The sequence below is a fragment of the Chiloscyllium punctatum genome, unplaced genomic scaffold (genome assembly GCF_047496795.1).
Source record: "Chiloscyllium punctatum isolate Juve2018m unplaced genomic scaffold, sChiPun1.3 scaffold_327, whole genome shotgun sequence".
Taxonomy (NCBI): Eukaryota; Metazoa; Chordata; class Chondrichthyes; order Orectolobiformes; family Hemiscylliidae; genus Chiloscyllium; species Chiloscyllium punctatum.
Genome location: NW_027310061.1, coordinates 27,239 through 46,673, shown reverse-complemented (window position 1 = coordinate 46,673; position 19,435 = coordinate 27,239). Strand labels below are relative to the sequence as shown.

Genomic DNA, 19,435 nt, shown 5'->3' with positions numbered 1-19,435 from the left:
GACATTTCTGTTTTCTGAATATACTTTTTGGCAAGGATGTGTATACAAGGTGTAACTATATTGGAACAGTAACTGTTTAAGTTTAAAATAATCTATTTTTCTGTTCAGTTTTCCAGTGGAGTAGTTAAGTTATTCTTAGAGTAGTTAAGTAGTTAAGTTCCTTTTTTTTTGTTTGTAGTTTAACTATAGTGTTTGAATAAATTGTGTTTTGCTTAACATTGAATATTTTGACCAATCGAATTGCATCTGGGACATCGCAGTTACTTTGAACAAAGAGAAAGTTAGGGTCTAGTATACCTTCCGAATATATTTTGAGGGGTCTGACCTGGTCCATAACACCTGTTATGAGCCCGTCACTCAGATAAATAGTGACTTGAAATAAACCTTGGAAGATGTTCTCCACCCTGCACTGCAAAATGGTACAGGCTGATGATCCCGCAAATGGCAGTCTCGTATATTGGTACAAACCCTTATGGGTAACGTACTTCTGGGAATCCTCATCGAACTGCAATGGCAGGTGCGCATAGGTCATGTCCAGCTTCATGAAGGATAACACCCGCCCCCTGCCAACATTGTGTCCAAGTCCTCTATACGAGGGACTGGGTATTTATCCAGAAGCGGTTTATTGTTTGTAATTAAATAGGCAGGGGGTAGCAGCAAAGGAGAAGGCCATTCAGTCCAAGCAGAGTGTCCTGGCAGTTGGTAAGTAATGAGGCTATTGCAATTCACTTCCACAACCAATATCTTTTATGATGTGATGTGACACACACAGATTCCAATGGTCAATGCCTTCAATAGGTTGCTATTATTATTGAGCTCTGGGAGAAAGTGAGGACTGCAGATGCTGGAGTTCAGAGCTGAAAAATGTGTTGCTGGAAAAGCGCAGCAGATCAGGCAGCATCCAAGGAGCAGGAGAATCGACGTTTCGGGCATAAGCCCTTCTTCAGGAATGAGGAAGGTATGCCAAGCAGGCTAAGATAAAAGGTAGGGAGGAGGGACTTGGGGGAGGGGCATTGGGAATGCGATAGGTGGAAGGAGGTTAAGGTGAGGGTGATAGGCCTATCACCCTCACCTTAACCTCCTTCCACCTATCGCATTCCCAACGCACCTCCCCCAAGTCCCTCCTTCCTACCTTTTATCTTATTGAGCTCTGGGCCTGTTACTCACAAACAGGACAATTCCACTTCAGACCCTTGGTTCCTGTTAGACACAAACAAGACCACTCATCCCCTTGAGCCTGTTACACTGGACCAGTATGAGGTCCATCCAGCCCTAGAAGCCTTCAGCACAGGAACAGGAGGAGTCACATTCATCCCCTCAGGTCTGTGAGAAGCTCCATTCACCCCCCTTGGACCATGTTAAATGCTGCCCAGATCTGCAGAGAGACAATATCAGGATACACAAAGGGTTAACAGTGTGTTTGTAATCCAGGGCTAATTGCTGCTTTCTCCCTTTGAACCACTTGCTGCTCTCACTCACAGTGACACATTGACAATTCTGATTAAATACACAAGGGGAACACCACAGGAAGTGGCCATTCCACCCAGACAGAGTATGTGGGCAGTTCCTCCCCAGGCGAGCATTCGGACAGGTCCAGGGTAAGTAAAGTCACAGCAAGAACTTTCTGCCGCGACCAGCATCATTGTTTGCTGATGTTGTGATGTTGTGAAGATATATTCCAATGAATGATTTCTGTTTGTTAGTGAGATCTGGCTGTAGGGCTCAAGTCTGTCAGACAGAATATCTTTCTGCATCAACGAGCATGGGTAATGCAGAGACAAGAGCTTTGGTACATCCTGAGGAGGTGAAGGCTGCTATAGAAATTCAAATATTTTGTTGTTTTACCTTCTTGAAGCTTCCTAATTCTCTGAGGAGCACCTATCATCCCACAGAGAATCAAAGTAGTCTGCAAGGACTTAGTCTAAAAGCAGTTCTGATCTCTCGAGAGCTGGTGACAAGAGGTGAGGTCTCATTAACTCCTTTGTCTTTCAGAGCTTGAGAGGGTGAGGCTGATGAAATATCTGGGAGCAGACACTGATCAAGAAATTTTACGTCTTGCTGTTACTTCTCCAAGGTAATGACATCGTCAGCTCGGACACGCTCATGGTTAATAGTCTTTGTAAAAGGTTGTTCTTATCGAGGTCTGTTTGGGAACCAGTGCAGCAGTGAGGCAGTGTACACACCCATACCTAGTCCTGGTCACCCATCACCCTGTGCTCACTGATATACACTGGCTCCCATCCTGACAACAGTTGTGGAGTAACACAGAGATCCCACAGTGTAATTTGCAGATCGAGAGGAGGTTACAGAGGGAGGGAGTGGAGAGTGGTGACAGATAGATGGGAAAGCAGTGGTGATTATCATAAAGCTGAAGTTTTGTTGACCAATGGAATTCAGTGAATAAGGATTCAGTCATGAGGATGAACTGGAATAAATACTGGGGAATAATGTTTATTCTGACACTGCAAGTTCAGTTACAATTTACTGAAACTTATGTTTTTTTACTGGTTTAGTTAGAATTTCCTACAAAGACAGTACAGCAGCTCCTAGAATAGACAGACTGGTCAGCATCGCACTTCCTGTTCATTCTCACTGTGCTAGAAACCTCAATAAGGGTGTGAGATAACCGACAGAGAGAAGGGAGAGTGCAGGGCTGACATGTTCCCAAAAAGGTGAAGGACAGGACCGATAGGCTGAGAGAACCCTGAATGTCAGTGGATGCACAGGATTGGATATGGGGGAAAAAACCCTTGTGATAGACACCGAGGGGTCAAAACACTAGATACCTCAGCGGAGAAAATACAGGGGGTTACTGAAAATGGGAATTAGGAGAACAACCAGGGGACAGGTCAAAGTAATGGTGAGTACTATGAAGGAAAACCCAAAGGTGTTCTATAAGTATATTCGGGGTCAGAGAATGAGCAGGCCCCATTAGGGACCAAACAGGCAAACTGTGTGTGTGGAGCTAGAAGACACAGCTGAGGTTCGAAATGAGTACTTTGTATTCCCTGGAGAGAAGGACAAGGGAAGTCTCGGAATCAGGAAGGGAGACTCTCATATATTTTAATGAATTAACATTGAGATGGAGGAGGTATCGACGGTTTAATTGACTCGAAAATTGATCAGTTCCTTTGGCCCAGATCACACGTACCTCAGACTGCTGTGGGAGGCAAAGGGAGGAGATTGCAGGCACCCCGACATTAATTTACAAATCCTCTCGTTTTGAGGTTTTGATTTATTATTGTCTCATGCAAATCTGTACAGTGAAAGGTTTTCCACGCAGTACGTAAACATCACACTGTACAAAGACCATCGTGTGATTGTACAGAGTGGGGAATACGGCTGCACAGAATTTGTACAAACAGCAAGATGAACATTAGGTTTGAAATTTGAGAGGTCCATTCAGAAGTCTAACATCAGGGAAGAAGCTGAACTTGAACCTGTCGGTATCTGTGTGGAAGGTTTTGTATCTCCTGCCTGATGGAAGGGTTGGAAGAGATTAGAACCAGGGTGGGGAGGGCTCTCTGATGATGTTGGCTGTCTCTCTGAGGCAAGGAGAGGTGTACATGGAGACAATGGACAGATGATCAGCTTGTGTGATGGTCCAGGCTGTGTTCACAACCCTCTGTAGTTATTTACAGGCCTGGGCAGAGCGGTTGCTGTTCCAAGACGTGATGTATCCAGATAGAATGCTCTCCTTGGTGCATCTGGAAAGGTAGGTGAGGGGCCTAATGCTGAATTTCCTTCACCTCCTGTCAAAGAAAACCTCCTCCTGCCCCTACATCGCCTCCTTATCCCTGTAATCTCCTCCAGCCCCTACACCCCCTCGCTATCTCCATAACCTTCTCCAGCCCCGACACCCCTACCCTACCTCTGTAACCCCTTCCAGCCCCTACACCCACTCCTTATCTCTGTAACCCCTTCCAGCCCCTACACCCCCTCCCTATCTCTGTAACGTCCTCCTGCCCCTACATCCCCTCCTTATCCCTGTAACCTTCGCCAGCCCCTACACCCTCTGCCCTATCTCTGTAACCTCCTCCATCTCCTACACCCCTGCTTATCTCTGTAACCTTTTCCAGCCCCTACTCCCCCTCCCTATCTCTGTAACCCCTTCCAGCCAATACACCCCCTCCCTACCTCTGTAACCCCCTCCAGCCCCTACTCCCTCTCCCTTTCTCGTAAACCCCCTCCAGCCCCTACTGCCCCTCCCTATCTCTGTAACCCCTTCCAGCCAATACACCCCCTCCCTATCTCTGTAACCCCCTCCAGCCCCTACTCCCTCTCCCTTTCTCGTAAATCCCCTCCAGCCCCTACTCCCCCTCCCTATCTCTGTAACCCCTTCCAGCCGCTACACCCCCTCCCTATTTCCATAACCTTCTCCAGCCCCTACACCCCTACCCTATCTCTGTAACCCCCTCCAGCCCCTACACCCCCTCCCTATTTCCATAACCTTCTCCAGCCCCTACACCCCCTCCCTTTCTCTGTAACCCCCTCCAGCCACTACACCTCCTCTCTATCTCTGTAACCTCCTCCAGCCCCTACACCCCCTCCCTTTCTCTGTAACCCCCTCCAGCCACTACACCTCCTCCCTATCTCTGTAACCTCAGCCGCCCCTACATACCCTCCCTATCTCTGTAACCTCCTCCAGCCCCTACACCCCCTCCCTATCTCTGTAACCCCTCCAGCCCCTACACCCCCTCCCTGTCTCCGTATCCCTCTCCAGCCCCTACACCCCCTCCCTATCTCTGTAATCCCCTCCAGACCCTACATCCCCTCCCTATCTCCGTAACCCCCTCCAGCCCCTACACTCCCTCCCTATCACCGTAACCCCCTCCAGCCCCTACACCCCCTCCCTATCTCTGTAACCCCCTCCTACCCCTACACCCCCTCCCTATCTCTGTAACCCCCTTCAGCCCCTGCAACCCGTCCCTATCTCCGTAAGCCCCTCTAGCCCCTACACCCCCTCCCTATCTCTGTAACCCCCTCCAGACCCTACACCCCCTCCCTATCTCTGTAACCCCCTCCAGCCCCTACACCCCCTCCCTATCTCCGTAAGCCCCTCCAGCCCCTACACCCCCTCTCTATCTCTGTAACCCCCTACACCCCCTCCCTATCTCTGTAATCCCCTCCAGCCCCTACACCCTCTCCCTATCTCTGTAACCCCCTCCAGCCCCAACAGTACCCTTCCACTGACACTCTCATTCATTTGGCCAAACTGGTCCTCACCCTTAACAATTTCACCTTTGAATCCTCCCACTTCCTCCAGACCAAAGGCATAGCCATGGGCACACATATGGGCCCCAGCTATGCCTGTCTCTTTGTAGGCTACGTAGAGCAGTTGATCTTCCGTAATTACACCAGCACCACTCCCCACCTCTTCCTCCGCACATTGATGACTGCATTGGCGCCACCTCGTGCTCCCGCGAGGAGGTTGAGCAATTCATCAACTTCACCAACACATTCCACCCTGACCTTAAATTTACCTGGACCATCTCTGACACCTCCCTCCCCTTCCTGGACCTCTCCATCTCCATTAGTGACGACCGACTTGACACTGACATTTTTTACAAACCCACCGATTCCCATAGCTACCTGGATTACACCTCGTTCCACCCTATCTCTTGCAAAAATGCCATCCCATGTTCCCAATTTCTCCTCCTCCGCCGTATCTGCTCCCAGGACCAGTTCCACCATAGAACACACCAGATGGCCTCCTTCTTTAGAGACCGCAATTTCCATTCCCCCGTGGTTAAAGATGCCCTCCAACGCATCTCGTCCACATCCCGCACCTCTGCCCTCAAACCCCCTCCCTCCAACCGTAACAAGGACAGAACGCCCCTGGTGCTCACCTTCCACCCTACAAACCTTTGCATTAACCAAATCATCCGCCGACATTTCCGCCACCTCCAAAAAGACCCCACCACCAGGGATATATTTCCCTCCCCACCCCTTTCCGCCTGCCACAAAGACCGTTCCCTCTGAGACTACCTGGTCAGGTCCACACCCCTCTACGACCCACCCTCCCAATCTGGCACTTGCCCCTGCCACCGCAGGAACTGTAAAACCTGTGCCCACACCTCCTCCCTCACCTCTATCCAAGGCCCTAAAGGAGCCTTCCACATCCATCAAAGTTTTACCTGCACATCCACCAATATCATTTATTGTATCCGTTGCTCCCGATGTGGTCTCCTCTACATTGGGGAGACTGGGCGCCTCCTAGCAGAGCGCTTTCGGGAACATCTCCGCGACACCCGCACCAATCAACCAAACCGCCCCGTGGCCCAACATTTCAACTCCCCCTTCCACTCTGCCGAGGACATGGAGGTCCTGGGCCTCCTTCACCGCCGCTCCCTCACCACCAGACGCCTGGAGGAAGAACGCCTCATCTTCCGCCTTGGAACACTTCAACCCCAGGGCATCAATGTGGTCTTCAACAGCTTCCTCATTTCCCCTTCCCCCACCTCATCCTAGTTTCAAACTTCCAGCTCAGCACTGTCCCCATGACTTGTCCGGACTTGTCCGACCTGCCTATCTCCTTTTCCACCTATCCACTCCACCCTCTCGTCCTTGATCTATCACCTTCATCTCCTCCCCCACTCACCCATTGTACTCTATTGCTACTCTCTCCCCACCCCCACCCTCCTCTAGTTTATCTCTCCACGCTTCAGGCTCACTGCCTTTATTCCGGATGAAGGGCTTTTGCCCGAAACGTCGATTTCGCTGCTCGTTGGATGCTGCCTGAACTGCTGTGCTCTTCCAGCACCACTAATCCAGTATTTGCTTTCCAGCATCTGCAGTCATTGTTTTTACCTCTCTGTTTATTGTGGCACAGAGTCTCCCACAGGACAGCTCACACCTTCAATGCATTATCTGGGCTGACATGACACCAGTTGTTAAAGTTCATTGAGAACATAACTTTTACATTTTTTGCGATTTACATATGAAAGAACTGAAACCAACATGTTCATTCTAAAAGATGAGAGACTTAACAAACATTCCAGGTCTTTTCCAAGATATAATTTTAGTTACATCATACTACACTTTTGCTGTAAATTCTGTATCTTGTGATCTTATGCTCCACAACCATCTGATGGAGGAGCAGCGCTCTGAAAGCTAGTGCTTTGTTGTGTGATTTTTAACTTTGTACACCCCAGTCCAACACTGGTATCTCCAAATCATAATCTAATGATGGCCATATGAACACTGTTGGACAAACCAATTGAGGTCACTGATATACTTCAGGGAAGGAAATCTGCCATTCTTCTCCAGTCTCACCCTACATGTAACTCCAGACCCTCAGCACCCAAAGATCCCTCTGTGTATCAGCGCTCCTTAGGGTCCTGCCATTTATTTGATATTTTCCTAAACATTTGTCCTGGCAAAATGCATCACCTCACACTTATCCAGATTAAACTCCATCTGCCATTTCTCTGTCCAACTTTCCAGATGATCTATACCCTGCTGAATCCATTCACAACCTTGCTCACTATCCACAACTCCACCAAAGTTCATGATGTTTGCAAACTTATTAAACAGACTGCTGACATTATCATCCAAATTATTTATCTGTTTCATCAACTACAGGGAGCCCAGCTCTGGGCCCTGTTTAACACCACTGGTCACAGACCCCCATTTCCCCCACATCCCTCCACAGTGACTCTCTGTAATCTATGACCAAGCCAAATTTGTATCTAACTGACCAACTCACCCTGGATCCTGTGTGCCTTAATCTTCGGAACAAGTTTACCATGAGGGACCTTGTCAAATGCTTTAGTAAAGTCTGAGTAGACAACATCCACTGCCCTTCCCTCATCAGTCATCCTCATCACTTCCTCAAAACACTCAATCAAGTTTGTGAGACAGACTTCCCCTGCATAAAGCCATGGGGATATCCTTCATCAGAACATTCTTTTCCAAATATGAGTAAATGCTGTCTCTCAGAATCTTCTCCAATAAATACTGATGAGAACTTAAAATAATTTTTAACACTTACGTAAAAACACTCATTGTTTTCACCTTGCTCGCTTTCTGTGACAGTGCGGCACATCCTTCGCACTGACCCTCCGACAGTGCAACATTCCTTCAGTACTAACCCACCAACAGTGCAGCACTCTCTCAGCACTGACCACTCTGACATAATGGTACTCACTCAGCACTGACCCTCTGACAGTGCAGCACTCCCTCAGCACTAACCCTCCGACAGTGCGGCACTCCCTCAGCACTGACCCTCCGACAGTGCGGCAATCCCCCAGCACTGACCCTCTGACAGTGTGGCATTCCCTCAGTGATGACCCTCTCAAATGTCTTCCTAAATGGGTTGGTTCAGAAGGGAGTATGAATTTCAACAATGATGATGTAAATCTTTTCATGAATTGTCTCCATTTCTCTTCAGGTCTTTGCTAATGAAGTGGTTCCTCCTCTTGTCAGTGTTCCTGCCTTCAGCCTGTGGTATGTGTCTTTCTCAATGTACATCTACATATACAGAGGAACCTTGTGAGAGAGGAGGGGAGACAGAGAGGGAGAGAGAGAAAGAGAGTGGGGTTGGGGGAAGAGAGGGACGTGGGGAGAGAGAGAGACACACACACAGAGACAGCTAAAGGCAGAAAGGATGAGGAAATATCAGTCGCAAAGTCAGATCCGAATTAGAAAATGGAATGTGGAGAGACTGGGATATTATGAAGGGCAGCATGTTAATGAGTTAGACTGGGTGGGATATTGCAGGGAGTGTGGGGAGAGTGGGATTAGAATAGGTGGGATCTTAAAGGGAGTGGAGAGTGAGGGGAAGAGTGGGATTAGACTGGTTGGGATATTAAAGGGAGTGGGGAGTGAGGGAGAGAGTGGGATTAGACTGGGTGGGATATTAAGGAGTGTGGAGAGTTCGGGGGAGAGTGGAATTAGACTGGGTGCAATATTAAAGGGGGTGGAGAGTGAGGGGGAGAGTGGGATTAGACTGGGTGGGATATTAAAGGGTGTGGGAAGTGATGGGGGAGAGTGGGAATAGACTGGTTCGGATATTAAAGGGTGTGGGGAGTGATGGGGAGAGAAGGATTAGACCGGGTGGGATATTAAAGGGAGCAAGGAGTGTGGAGAGATAGGAGGAGAGTGGAGTTAGACTGGGTGGAATATGAAAGAGGGTGGAGAGTGTGGGGGAGAGTGGGATTAGACTGGGTGGGATATTAAAGGGAGTGGGGTGTATGAGGGGAGAGTGGGATTAGACTGGGTGGGATAAAAAGGGGAGCAGGGATTGAGGGGGAGAGTGGGATTAGACTGGGTGGGATATTAAAGGGAGTGGGGAGTGAGGGGGGAGAGTGAGATTCGACTGGTTGGGATATTAAAGGGTGTGGGGAGTGAGGGAAAGAGTGGGATTAGACTGGGTGGGATATTAAGGGTGTGAGGGGAGAGCGGGATTAGACTGGGTGGGATATTAAGGAGAGTGGGGAGTGAGGGGGAGAGTGGGATTAGACTGGGTGGGATATTAAAGGGTGCAGGAAGTGAGGGGAGAGTGGCATTAGACTGGATGGGATATTAAAGGGAGCGAGGAGTGAGGGGGAGAGTGGGATTAGACTGGGTGGGATATTAAAGGGTGTGGGAAGTGAGGGGAGAGTGGAATTAGACTGGGTGGGATATTAAGGATGTGAGGGGAGAGTGGGATTAGACTGGGTGGGATATTAAAGGGTGTGGGAAGTGAGGGGCAGAGTGGCATTAGACTGGGTGGGATATTAAAGAATGTGAGGAGTGAGGGGATAGTGAGATTAGACTGGTTGGGATATTAAAGGGTGTGGGGAGTGAGGGAGAGAGTGTGATTAGACTGGGTGGGATATTAAGGGGAGCGGGGAGTGAGGGGGAGAGTGTGATTAGACTGGGTGGGATATTAAAGGGTGTGGGGAGTGTGGGGGAGAGTGGGATTAGACTGGGTGGGATATTAAAGGTGTGGGAAGTGATGGGGGAGCTTGAGATTCGACTGGGTGAGATATTAAGAGGAATGAGGAGTATTATGACATGGGTAACCCCTCCTGCTTAATTTAAACCTGCAACACAAGAAAGATTTATCCCCTGCAGTAATCTGTGAAAATTCGAGAGGTCAAGAACTATTTGAAAGAAAAATTAACAACTTTATTTCTTAAGGTATACGAGAGAATAACTAACCAGCAACTGTTTTCATCTCCTTCCTATAACCTATCTTTTACTTTCCCTTCTGCAATACAAGTCTAATTAAACCCCAATTAAAATTTACAAAACAAAACTTCTTATCTCAAAAGACAGCTTTGTGTTCTTCTCTGTATTCCTGTCTTCATTCCATCTTCTAGCTGATTCTACTTCACAGGTCATTCATCGATAAAGGTACCTGTAAGAGAGCGATTTTTCAGGCAGTCTCTACATGCTACTGGCTTGGCAGCTCTCCTCCCAACTGTTCGATTTTCCTCAGTCTTTTACCCCCCCCCCCCCCAAACCATCGGATTATGTCATTGACCTTTAAAATTGTCAAAAAACTAAATTCAAACTTGATTGGAATTTGGTATTTTTCAGGGTATAATTTAAACTGATTGGCCTCACTCGAATTTGTTTTGTCAATTCTCAGCAACCCAGCAAACCTAGCTTTCGACCAAGTGTTATATTGTTAGGTCATTGAGAATATTTGGTGCTGTCAGGTTGTTCTGTGAGCTTTTAACTCTCTTACAAGTGCAGTACACCCACATCTTCATAACAGGAGGCAAGGGGGAGCATAGGATTAGTCTGCATGGGATTTCAAATAATTCCTACCTATCTCTGTAGCCTCCTCCAGCCCATACACCCCTCACTATCTCTGTAACCGACTTTGAACCCTCCAGCCCCTCCCTATCTCTGTTACCTCCTCCAGCCTCTGCACACCTCTCTCTCTGCCACCTCTTCCAGTCTCTACACCCCCTCTCTATCTCTGTAATCCCCTCCAGCCCCTATGCCCCCTCCCTATCTCTGTAACCCCCCTCCAACCCCTACACCCCCTCCCTATCTCTGTAACCCCTACATCCTCTCCCTATCTCTGTAACCCCCTCCAGCCCCTACATCCCCTCCCTATCTCTGTAACCCCGTCCAGCCCCTACACCCCCTCCCTATCTCTGTAACCTCCTCCAGCCCCAACACCCCCTTGCTATCTCTGGAACCCCCTCCCGCCCCTACACCCCCTCCCTATCTCTATAACCCCCTCCAGCCCCTACGCCCCCTCCCTATCTATGTAACCCCCTCCAGCCCCTACACCCCATCCCTATCTCTGTAACCCCCCTCCAACCCCTCCACCCCCTCCCTATCTCTGTAACCCCTACATCCTCTCCCTATCTCTGTCACCCCCTCCAGCCCCTACACCCCATCCCTATCTCTGTAATCCCCTCCAGCCCCTACACCCGCTCCCTATCTCTGGAACCCCCTCCCACCCCTACACCCCCTCCCTATCTCTGTAACCCCCTCCAGTCCCTACAACTCATCCCTATCTCTGTAACCCCCTCCAGCCCCTACCTACGCTCCCTATCTCTGGAACCTTCTACAATCCCAGACTCTCAAGTATCCCCCAATTCCCAGCGTTCCACCATTGGGGCTGTGCCTCACATGGCTGGGAAATCAGAGCTTTGGAATTCCCTCCGGAAATCTTTCCACCTCTCTCTCTCTCTCACTCACTCTCTGTTTCTCTCTCTGTCTCTCTCTCTCTCTCATACTTTCTCATGTTTTCTGTCTCTCTCTCCATCTCTCCCTCACTTTCTCTCTCTCTTTCTCTCTCTCTCTCTCTCTCTCTCTCCCTCCCCCACTCTCTCTCTCCCTCCCACTGTCTCTCCTCCTTACAGCTAAACACTGACTGAATGTTTCGGATCCTCTCTCCCTGACCCCTCCCTAGGTGACTGAGGTGTGACCTTCTCGAGAGTGACCCAGAGTGAATGGCTCACTCTGTTCACTTTCAGATAAACCTCGCAATGTCAGTATCTCACTGACCGAGGGACACAAAGACAGACTGCAGGAAGGGGACTCTGTTACCTTACAGTGTGATGTCCTCTACAGTCAACCAGCCGTCACCGGGTATTCCTGGTATCAGGACGGAGTTCAGCTCCCCAGCGCTTGGCGTCAAACCATGGAAATCAGAGACATCAGCTACTCACAGTTTGGGGAATATTTCTGTGAAGTGAGGAACAGGATTGGGAGCGGCAGGTCGGAGGGTATTGAATTGAGAGGGCAGTGTAAGTGCCATAGATCTCTGTGTGGAGGGTTATTGGGGGAACTGAGTCTCATTCAGGCACCCCTGACACGGCAGTGAGGAAATACTCCCGGCAGGATGGGGATAATCAGAGGGAGATGGAGGGAAGGCCGAAGGCAACACAATGAGAGGTGAGCACAAGTGGAGAACTGGGAGCACTGTATACAGCTCCCCAGACTGTATATCTCTCAGTTAGACCCACACTCACAGCACTGTGCACAGCTCCCCAGACTGTATATCCCTCAGTTAGACCCACACTCACAGCACTGTGCACAGCTCCCCAGACTGTATATCCCTCAGTTAGACCCACACTCACAGCACTGTGCACAGCTCCCCAGACTGTATATCCCTCAGTTAGACCCACACACACAGCACTGTGCACAGCTCCCCAGACTGTATATCCCTCAGTTACACCCACACACACAGCACTGTGCATAGCTCTCCAGACTGTATATCCCTCAGTTAGACCACACTCAGAGCACTGTGCATAGCTCCCCAGACTGTATATGCCTCAGTTAGACCCACACTCACAGCACTGTGCACAGCTCCCCAGACTGTATATCCGTCAGTTGCACCCACACACACAGCACTGTGCACAGCTCCCCAGACTGTATATCCCTCAGTTACACCCACACTCACAGCACTGTGCATAGCTCCCCAGACTGTATATCCCTCAGTTACACCAACACACACAGCACTGTGCATAGATCCCCAGACTGTATGTCCCTCAGTTACACCCACACTCACAGCACTGTGCACAGCTCCCCAGACTGTATATCTCTCAGTTAGACCACACTCACAGTACTGTGCACAGCTCCCCAGACTGTATATCCCTCAGTTACACCAACACACACAGCACTGTGCATAGATCCCCAGACTGTATGTCCCTCAGTTACACCCACACTCACAGCACTGTGCACAGCTCCCCAGACTGTATATCTCTCAGTTAGACCACACTCACAGTACTTTGCACAGCTCCCCAGACTGTATATCCCTCAGTTAGACCACACTCACAGCACTGTGCATAGCTCCCCAGACTGTATATCCCTCAGTTAGACCCACACTCACAGCACAGTGCACAGCTCCCCAGACTGTATATCTCTCAGTTAGACCACACTCACAGCACTGTGCACAGCTCCACAGAACTGTATATCCCTCAGTCAGACCCACATTTGGAGCACTGTGCACAGTTCCAGTGTCTGTATCGTTTGGATAGACTACACTCAAAACTCGGTCTGTATTTCCTATCTCATTATTCCAAATATGATACCCAATCTGGAGGTTATAACCATTGGGAGATTGTGAACAGACTGAGGCAGGTTTCTCTCGAGAAGAGGGGTCTGAGGGAGTGACCTGATCGATGTGTTTACAATTCTTCAAAGGATTTCTCTCGGGGAGTCAGATGGAAGATATTTCCACTTCTGTGTGTGTTGGGGAGGGGAGGTGGTACAGTGGGAGGGAGTGACCGGAAGGAGAGGCCGTCGGTAAGACAAAGTCCTGAATAACTCCCATTGGGAATTCAGGAGAAACATCTTCACCCAGAGAGTTGGGGGAGAGGCGAATGTGGGACTCACTCCCACAGGGAGTTAGAGGCCAGGGAATGTGAGACTCACTCCCACAGGGAGTTGGAGGGCTGGGAATGTGAGACTCACTCCCACAGGGAGTTGGAGGGCTGGGAATGTGAGACTCACTCCCACAGGGAGTTGGAGGGCTGGGAATGTGAGACTCACTCCGACAGGGAGTTGGAGGGCTGGGAATGTGAGACTCACTCCCACAGGGAGTTGGAGGGCTGGGAATGTGAGACTCACTCCCACAGGGAGTTGGAGAGCTGGGAATGTGAGACTCACTCCCACAGGGAGTTGGAGGGCTGGGAATGTGAGACTCACTCTGACAGGGAGTTGGAGGGCAGGGCATGTGGGACTCACTCCGACAATTCCCTGTGGAAGTGAATCCTTTCCATGCATTGGTGCAGGGGAAGCTGGTTAAACACACGAGGGAGAGAGGGAGATGAAGATGAGGTGCTGAGGAAGCTGATCTGGAACAGAAATCCTAGCATGGAGCAGAGGGGCCGAATGGAAACTTCAGTGACAACACCATCAGTAAAACATTTCCCACCATGTCAACATTAACCAGATTGGTAACAAACCTCTGTTTCAGATAAACCGAGAGATTTTCAGATTGCACACAGTGTGAATGGTGACGCTAGGAGAGATTTAACGTCTGTGAACGAGCGTGACACTGTGAATATTAGCTGTACCAGTCAGAACAGTGACCCTGCAGTCTCAGGGTACAGCTGGTACAGACTCACTCAGAACAAGCCAGTCAGCGGGCAGATACTGCTGTTTGAAAGCATCAGCAAGGACGACAGTGGGAATTATCAGTGTGAGGCTAGAAACAACGTTGGGACAGGGAGATCACACACCATCACCATCAAGGTGCAGTGTGAGTATCCCCAGAAACACAGCTCCTGAATTCATTCACCTGGTATTTCCAAACCTGGTCAAACAGCTTCTGTACGTTAACCATTCAAGGGCACATGCAGATAGAGTGCCGCACTGTCGGAGGGTCAGTGCTGAGGGAGTGCCGCACTGTCGGAGGGTCAGTGCTGAGGGAGTGCCGCACTGTCGGAGGGTCAGTGCTGAGGGAGTGGCGCACTGTTGGAGGGTCAGTGCTGAGGGAGTGCCGCACTGTCGGAGGGTCAGTGCTGATGGAGTGCCGCACTGTCGGAGGGTCAGTGCTGATGTAATGCCGCACTTATGGAGGGTCAGTGCTGAGGGAATGCCGCACTGTCGGAGGGTCAGTGCTGAGGGAGTGCCGCACTGTCGGAGGGTCAGTGCTGAGGGAGTGCCGCACTGTCGGAGGGTCAGTGCTGAGGGAGTGGCGCACTGTTGGAGGGTCAGTGCTGAGGGAGTGCCGCACTGTCGGAGGGTCAGTGCTGAGGGAGTGGCGCACTGTTGGAGGGTCAGTGCTGAGGGAGTGCCGCACTGTCGGAGGGTCAGTGCTGAGGGAGTGCCGCACTGTCAGAGGGTCAGTGCTGATGTAATGCCGCACTTATGGAGGGTCAGTGCTGAGGGAATGCCGCACTGTTGGAGGGTCAGTGCTGAGGGAGTGCTACACTGTTGGACGGTCAGTGCTGAGGGAGTGCCGCACTGTTGGAGGGTCAGTGCTGAGGGAGTGCCGCACTGTCGGAGGGTCATGGCTGAGGGAGTGCCGCACTGTCGGAGGGTCAGTGCTGAGGGAGTGCCGCACTGTCGGAGGGTCAGAGCTGAGGGAGTGCCGCATTGTCGGAGGGGCAGTGCTGATGTAATGCTGCACTGATGGAGGGTCAGTGCTGAGGGAATGCCGCACTGTTGGAGGGTCAGTGCTGAGGGAGTGCTGCACTGTTGGTGGGTCAGTGCTGAGGGAGTGCTGCACTGTTGGAGGGTCAGTGCTGAGGGAGTGCTGCACTCTCGGAGAGTCAGTGCTGAGGGAGTGCCACACTGTCAGAGGGTCAATGCTGAGTGAGTGGGCACTGTCGGAGGGTCAGTGCTGAGGGAGTGGGCACTGTCGGAGGGTGGGTGCTGAGGGAGTGGGCACTGTCGGTGGGTCAGTGCTGATGGAGTGGGCACTGTCGGAGGGTCAGTGCTGAGAGAGTGGGTACTGTCGGAGGGTCAGTGCTGAGGGAATGGGCACTGTCGGAGGGTCTGTGCTGAGGGAGTGCTGCTCTGTCGGAGGGTCAGTGCTGAGGGAGTGGGCACTGTATGAGGGTCAGTCCTAATGGTGTTGGGTGTTTATTTCCAGATGCTCCGACCAGTGTCCGAATCACATTCCCACCTTCAGTTCGAGCTGGAGTGTGGACAACCCTCAGCTGTCAGTCTGATGGCCATCCAGCAGCAGTTTCCTATCGCTGGTGGAAGGTGTGTCCACACGGTTCGATGTCTCTCTGTTCTGGGAATCAATGGACGTCTCAATGTTCATTCTACGCTTCTGTTGAAGATGTTGGCTGTGAGATCACCTGTACAGCGGGGAACACCGTGGGTGAAAAGGAATCTGATCCCATACGACTGGATATTCAGTGTGAGTGTCATCAGTCTGAGAGTCCCACTCACCAACAAACTCTCACATTATACTGAGCTAAAACTTCATGTCCCTCCCTATCCCTGTACCCTCCTCCAGCTCCTACACCCCCTCCCTATCTCTGTAACCTCCTCCAATCCCTACACCCCCTCCCTATCCCTGTACCCTCCTCCAGCTCCTACACCTCCTCCCTATCTCTGTAACCTCCTCCAATCCCTACACCCCCTTCCTATCCCTGTACCCTCCTCCAGCTCCTACACCTCCTCCCTATCTCTGTAACCCCCTCCAAGCCATAAACCTCCTCTGTAACTTGTAGCTACATCTGTACGGCGTGGAATTCTGTCAGCTCCCGGGATTCTACACCCAAACACATTAATGTACAGTGTAAGTAAAGAGGTTGTGGGATATACAAGAAATAGCCCCCAGACCACACTCGGAGCACTGTGTTTAGATCCCGGGTCTCCACACGACAGTTGGATAGTCAGGCATTACAGAGGAGGGTGCACTTGGGAATGAGAAATTCTAGCATGGAGAAGAGGGGATGAATGGCCTCTTTCAGGATATGAGGAATTCTGGTGGTTTTTCTGTGAAATGATGTCAGTGCTCAGGGGCAGCATTTATTCAGGGATTTGGGAGAATGTTCCACAGTGTTATCCCTCTCCCTGACCTGAATCGAGCTGTAATTCCTCTTGTCGATGGTCCTGGAGATGTTACCATTGTTCGCAGTGAGCCACAGGGAGAGGTGAAGGAGGGAGACCGGGTTACCCTGACCTGTAACTCCAGGAGTAATCCAGGAGCTCGCTACACCTGGTATAAGGACAATGTGAACACAGCAGTTAACAAGGGGACAGGGAACATCCTGACCATACGCTCCATCACCCCAACGGAATCTGGAGATTATTACTGCAAAGCGGAAAACGTTATTGGAAAACAAACTTCAAAGAGCTTCAGGATCGAGGTGCTGTGTGAGTGACATTCCCAGGTTGACCTTTTCCCAATGTAAACTCCCCGGTCTCTGTCACTACTCACTGCATGAGAGCGACTTATCCAAAACTTCACTGTCCCCCGGTCTCTGAACCCACAACGAATCCCTTTCCCGAATCACCCTCCTCTCACTCCCTCTCCTGCATCGTTCCCCAGTTCAGCAACACCTCAATTGTAAAATTCCCATTCTTGGCTTTCAACACCCTCCATCACTCCCTCTCTATCTCTGTCACCCCCTCCAGCTCCTACACCCCTCCCTCTCTCTGTTAAACCCTTCAGTCCCTAAACCCCCTCCTTACCTCTATAATGATCCCCAGCCCCTATACTCTCTCCCTGTCTCTGTAACGCCCTCCAGCCCTTACACTCACTCCCTCTCTCTGTAACCCCCTCCAGCCCGTATACCCCCTCCCTATCTCTGTAACGCCCTCCAGCCCCTACACCCCCTCCCTATCTCTGTAACCCCCTCCAGCCCCTACACCCCCTCCCTATCTCTGTAACCCCCTCCAGCCCGTATACCCCCTCCCCATCTCTGTAACCTCCTCCAGACTCTACACCCCCTCCCTAACTCTGTAACCCCCTCCAGCCCCTACACCCCCTCCCTATCTCTGTAACCCCCTCCAGCCCCTACACCCCCTCCCTATCTCTGTAACCCCCTCCAGCCCCTACACCCCTCCCTATCTCTGTAACCCCCTCCAGCCCCTACACCCCCTCCCTATCTCAGTAACCCCCTCCAGCCCCTACACCCCTCCCTATCTCTGTCACCTACTCCAGCCCCTACACCCCTCCCTATCTCTGTAACCTACTCCAGCCCCTCCACCCTTCCCTATCTCTGTAACCCCCTCCAGCCCCTCCACTCTTCCCTATCTCTGTACCCTACCCCAGCCCCTCCATCCCTCTACATGTCTGTAACCCCCTCGAGTCCTGGCCTCTTGAGTATCGCCTGATTCCTGCCCCCGTCGGCTCTGCCTTCAGCTGGCAATGACCCTGAGCTCTTTTTTGTCACTTTTCCTGGTTTCATTTCCGATCAGGGATCTTTCTGGTGTTCCCCCACCCCACCCCTCGGAGACCCCCTGTCTCCTGTGGACCTGGATATGTGAGGGATTCTGAAATCTTGGAATCACGTCTCTCTCTCTCTCTCTCTCTCTCCCAACAGATGGACCGAGGAACGTGGAGATTATTTCTGAGGATACAGTGAAGGAGGGGACCGAGATCACGTTAACGTGTCGAGGTGAAGCCAACCCCCCGGTTCATACCTACAGCTGGAGGAAAATGTGCAACGGACAACGGAACAATCTGCGAGAAAATACCGACACGATTAGGATTCAACCCACCAGGGATGATGCATCTTGTAGCTACATCTGTAGAGCACGGAATTCTGTCAGCTCCCGGGATTCTACACCCAAACACATTAATGTACAGTGTAAGTAAAGAGGGTGTGGGATAACCAGAAAATAGCCCGCAGACCACACTCGGAGCACTGTGTTTGGATCCCGGGTCTCCACACTACAGTTGGATAGTCAGGCATTACAGAGGAGGGTGCACTTGGGAATGAGAAATTCTAGCATGGAGAAGAGGGGATGAATGGCCTCTTTCAGGATATGAGGAATTCTGGAGGTCTTTCTGTGAAATGATGTCAGTGCTCAGGGGCAGCATTTATTCGGAGATTTGGGAGAATGTTCCACAGCTTTATCCCTCTCCCTGACCTGAATCGAGCTGTAATTCCTCTTGTAGATGGTCCTGGAGATGTTACCATTGTTCGCAGTGAGCCACAGGGAGAGGTGAAGGAGGGAGACCGGGTTACCCTGACCTGTAACTCCAGGAGTAATCCAGGAGCTCGCTACACCTGGTATAAGGACAATGTGAACACAGCAGTTAACAAGGGGACAGGGAACATCCTGACCATACGCTCCATCACCCCAACGGAATCTGGAGATTATTACTGCGAAGCGGAAAACATTATTGGAAAACAAGCTTCAAAGAGCTTCAGGATCGAGGTGCTCTGTGAGTGACATTCCCAGGTTGACCTTTTCCCAATGTAAACTCCCCGGTCTCTGTCACTACTCACTGCATGAGAGCGACTTATCCAAAGTTTCACTGTCCCCCGGTCTCTGAACTCACAGCCACTGCACCCCTTCCCTATCTTTGTAACCCCCTCCAGCCCCTAACCCCCCTCATCTC

General features: G+C 50.8%; 1 protein-coding gene across 1 annotated transcript; it reads left to right on the top strand.

Moving 5' to 3' along the window:
* The first annotated feature begins 1,734 nt into the window (after positions 1–1,734).
* On the top strand, positions 1,735–19,266 carry LOC140472439 (B-cell receptor CD22-like). Its single transcript, XM_072567487.1, has 9 exons — positions 1,735–1,804; positions 1,993–2,074; positions 3,632–3,715; positions 8,393–8,448; positions 11,928–12,200; positions 14,375–14,659; positions 15,998–16,273; positions 18,411–18,677; positions 18,989–19,266. Exons 2-9 carry the CDS (start codon positions 2,013–2,015, stop codon positions 19,264–19,266), a joined length of 1,581 nt encoding a protein of 526 aa, XP_072423588.1. The 5' UTR covers positions 1,735–1,804; positions 1,993–2,012.
* Positions 19,267–19,435: the final 169 nt, after the last annotated feature.

Excerpts from the sequence above, each read along its gene's own strand:
- LOC140472439 (XM_072567487.1), top strand. The coding sequence starts at position 2,013 with ATGAAATATCTGGGAGCAGACACTGATCAAGAAATTTTACGTCTTGCT. Across the intron at positions 12,201-14,374 it reads TATTGAATTGAGAGGGCAGT|ATAAACCGAGAGATTTTCAG; the intron begins GTAAGTGCCATA and ends CCTCTGTTTCAG. Across the intron at positions 18,678-18,988 it reads CAAACACATTAATGTACAGT|ATGGTCCTGGAGATGTTACC; the intron begins GTAAGTAAAGAG and ends TTCCTCTTGTAG.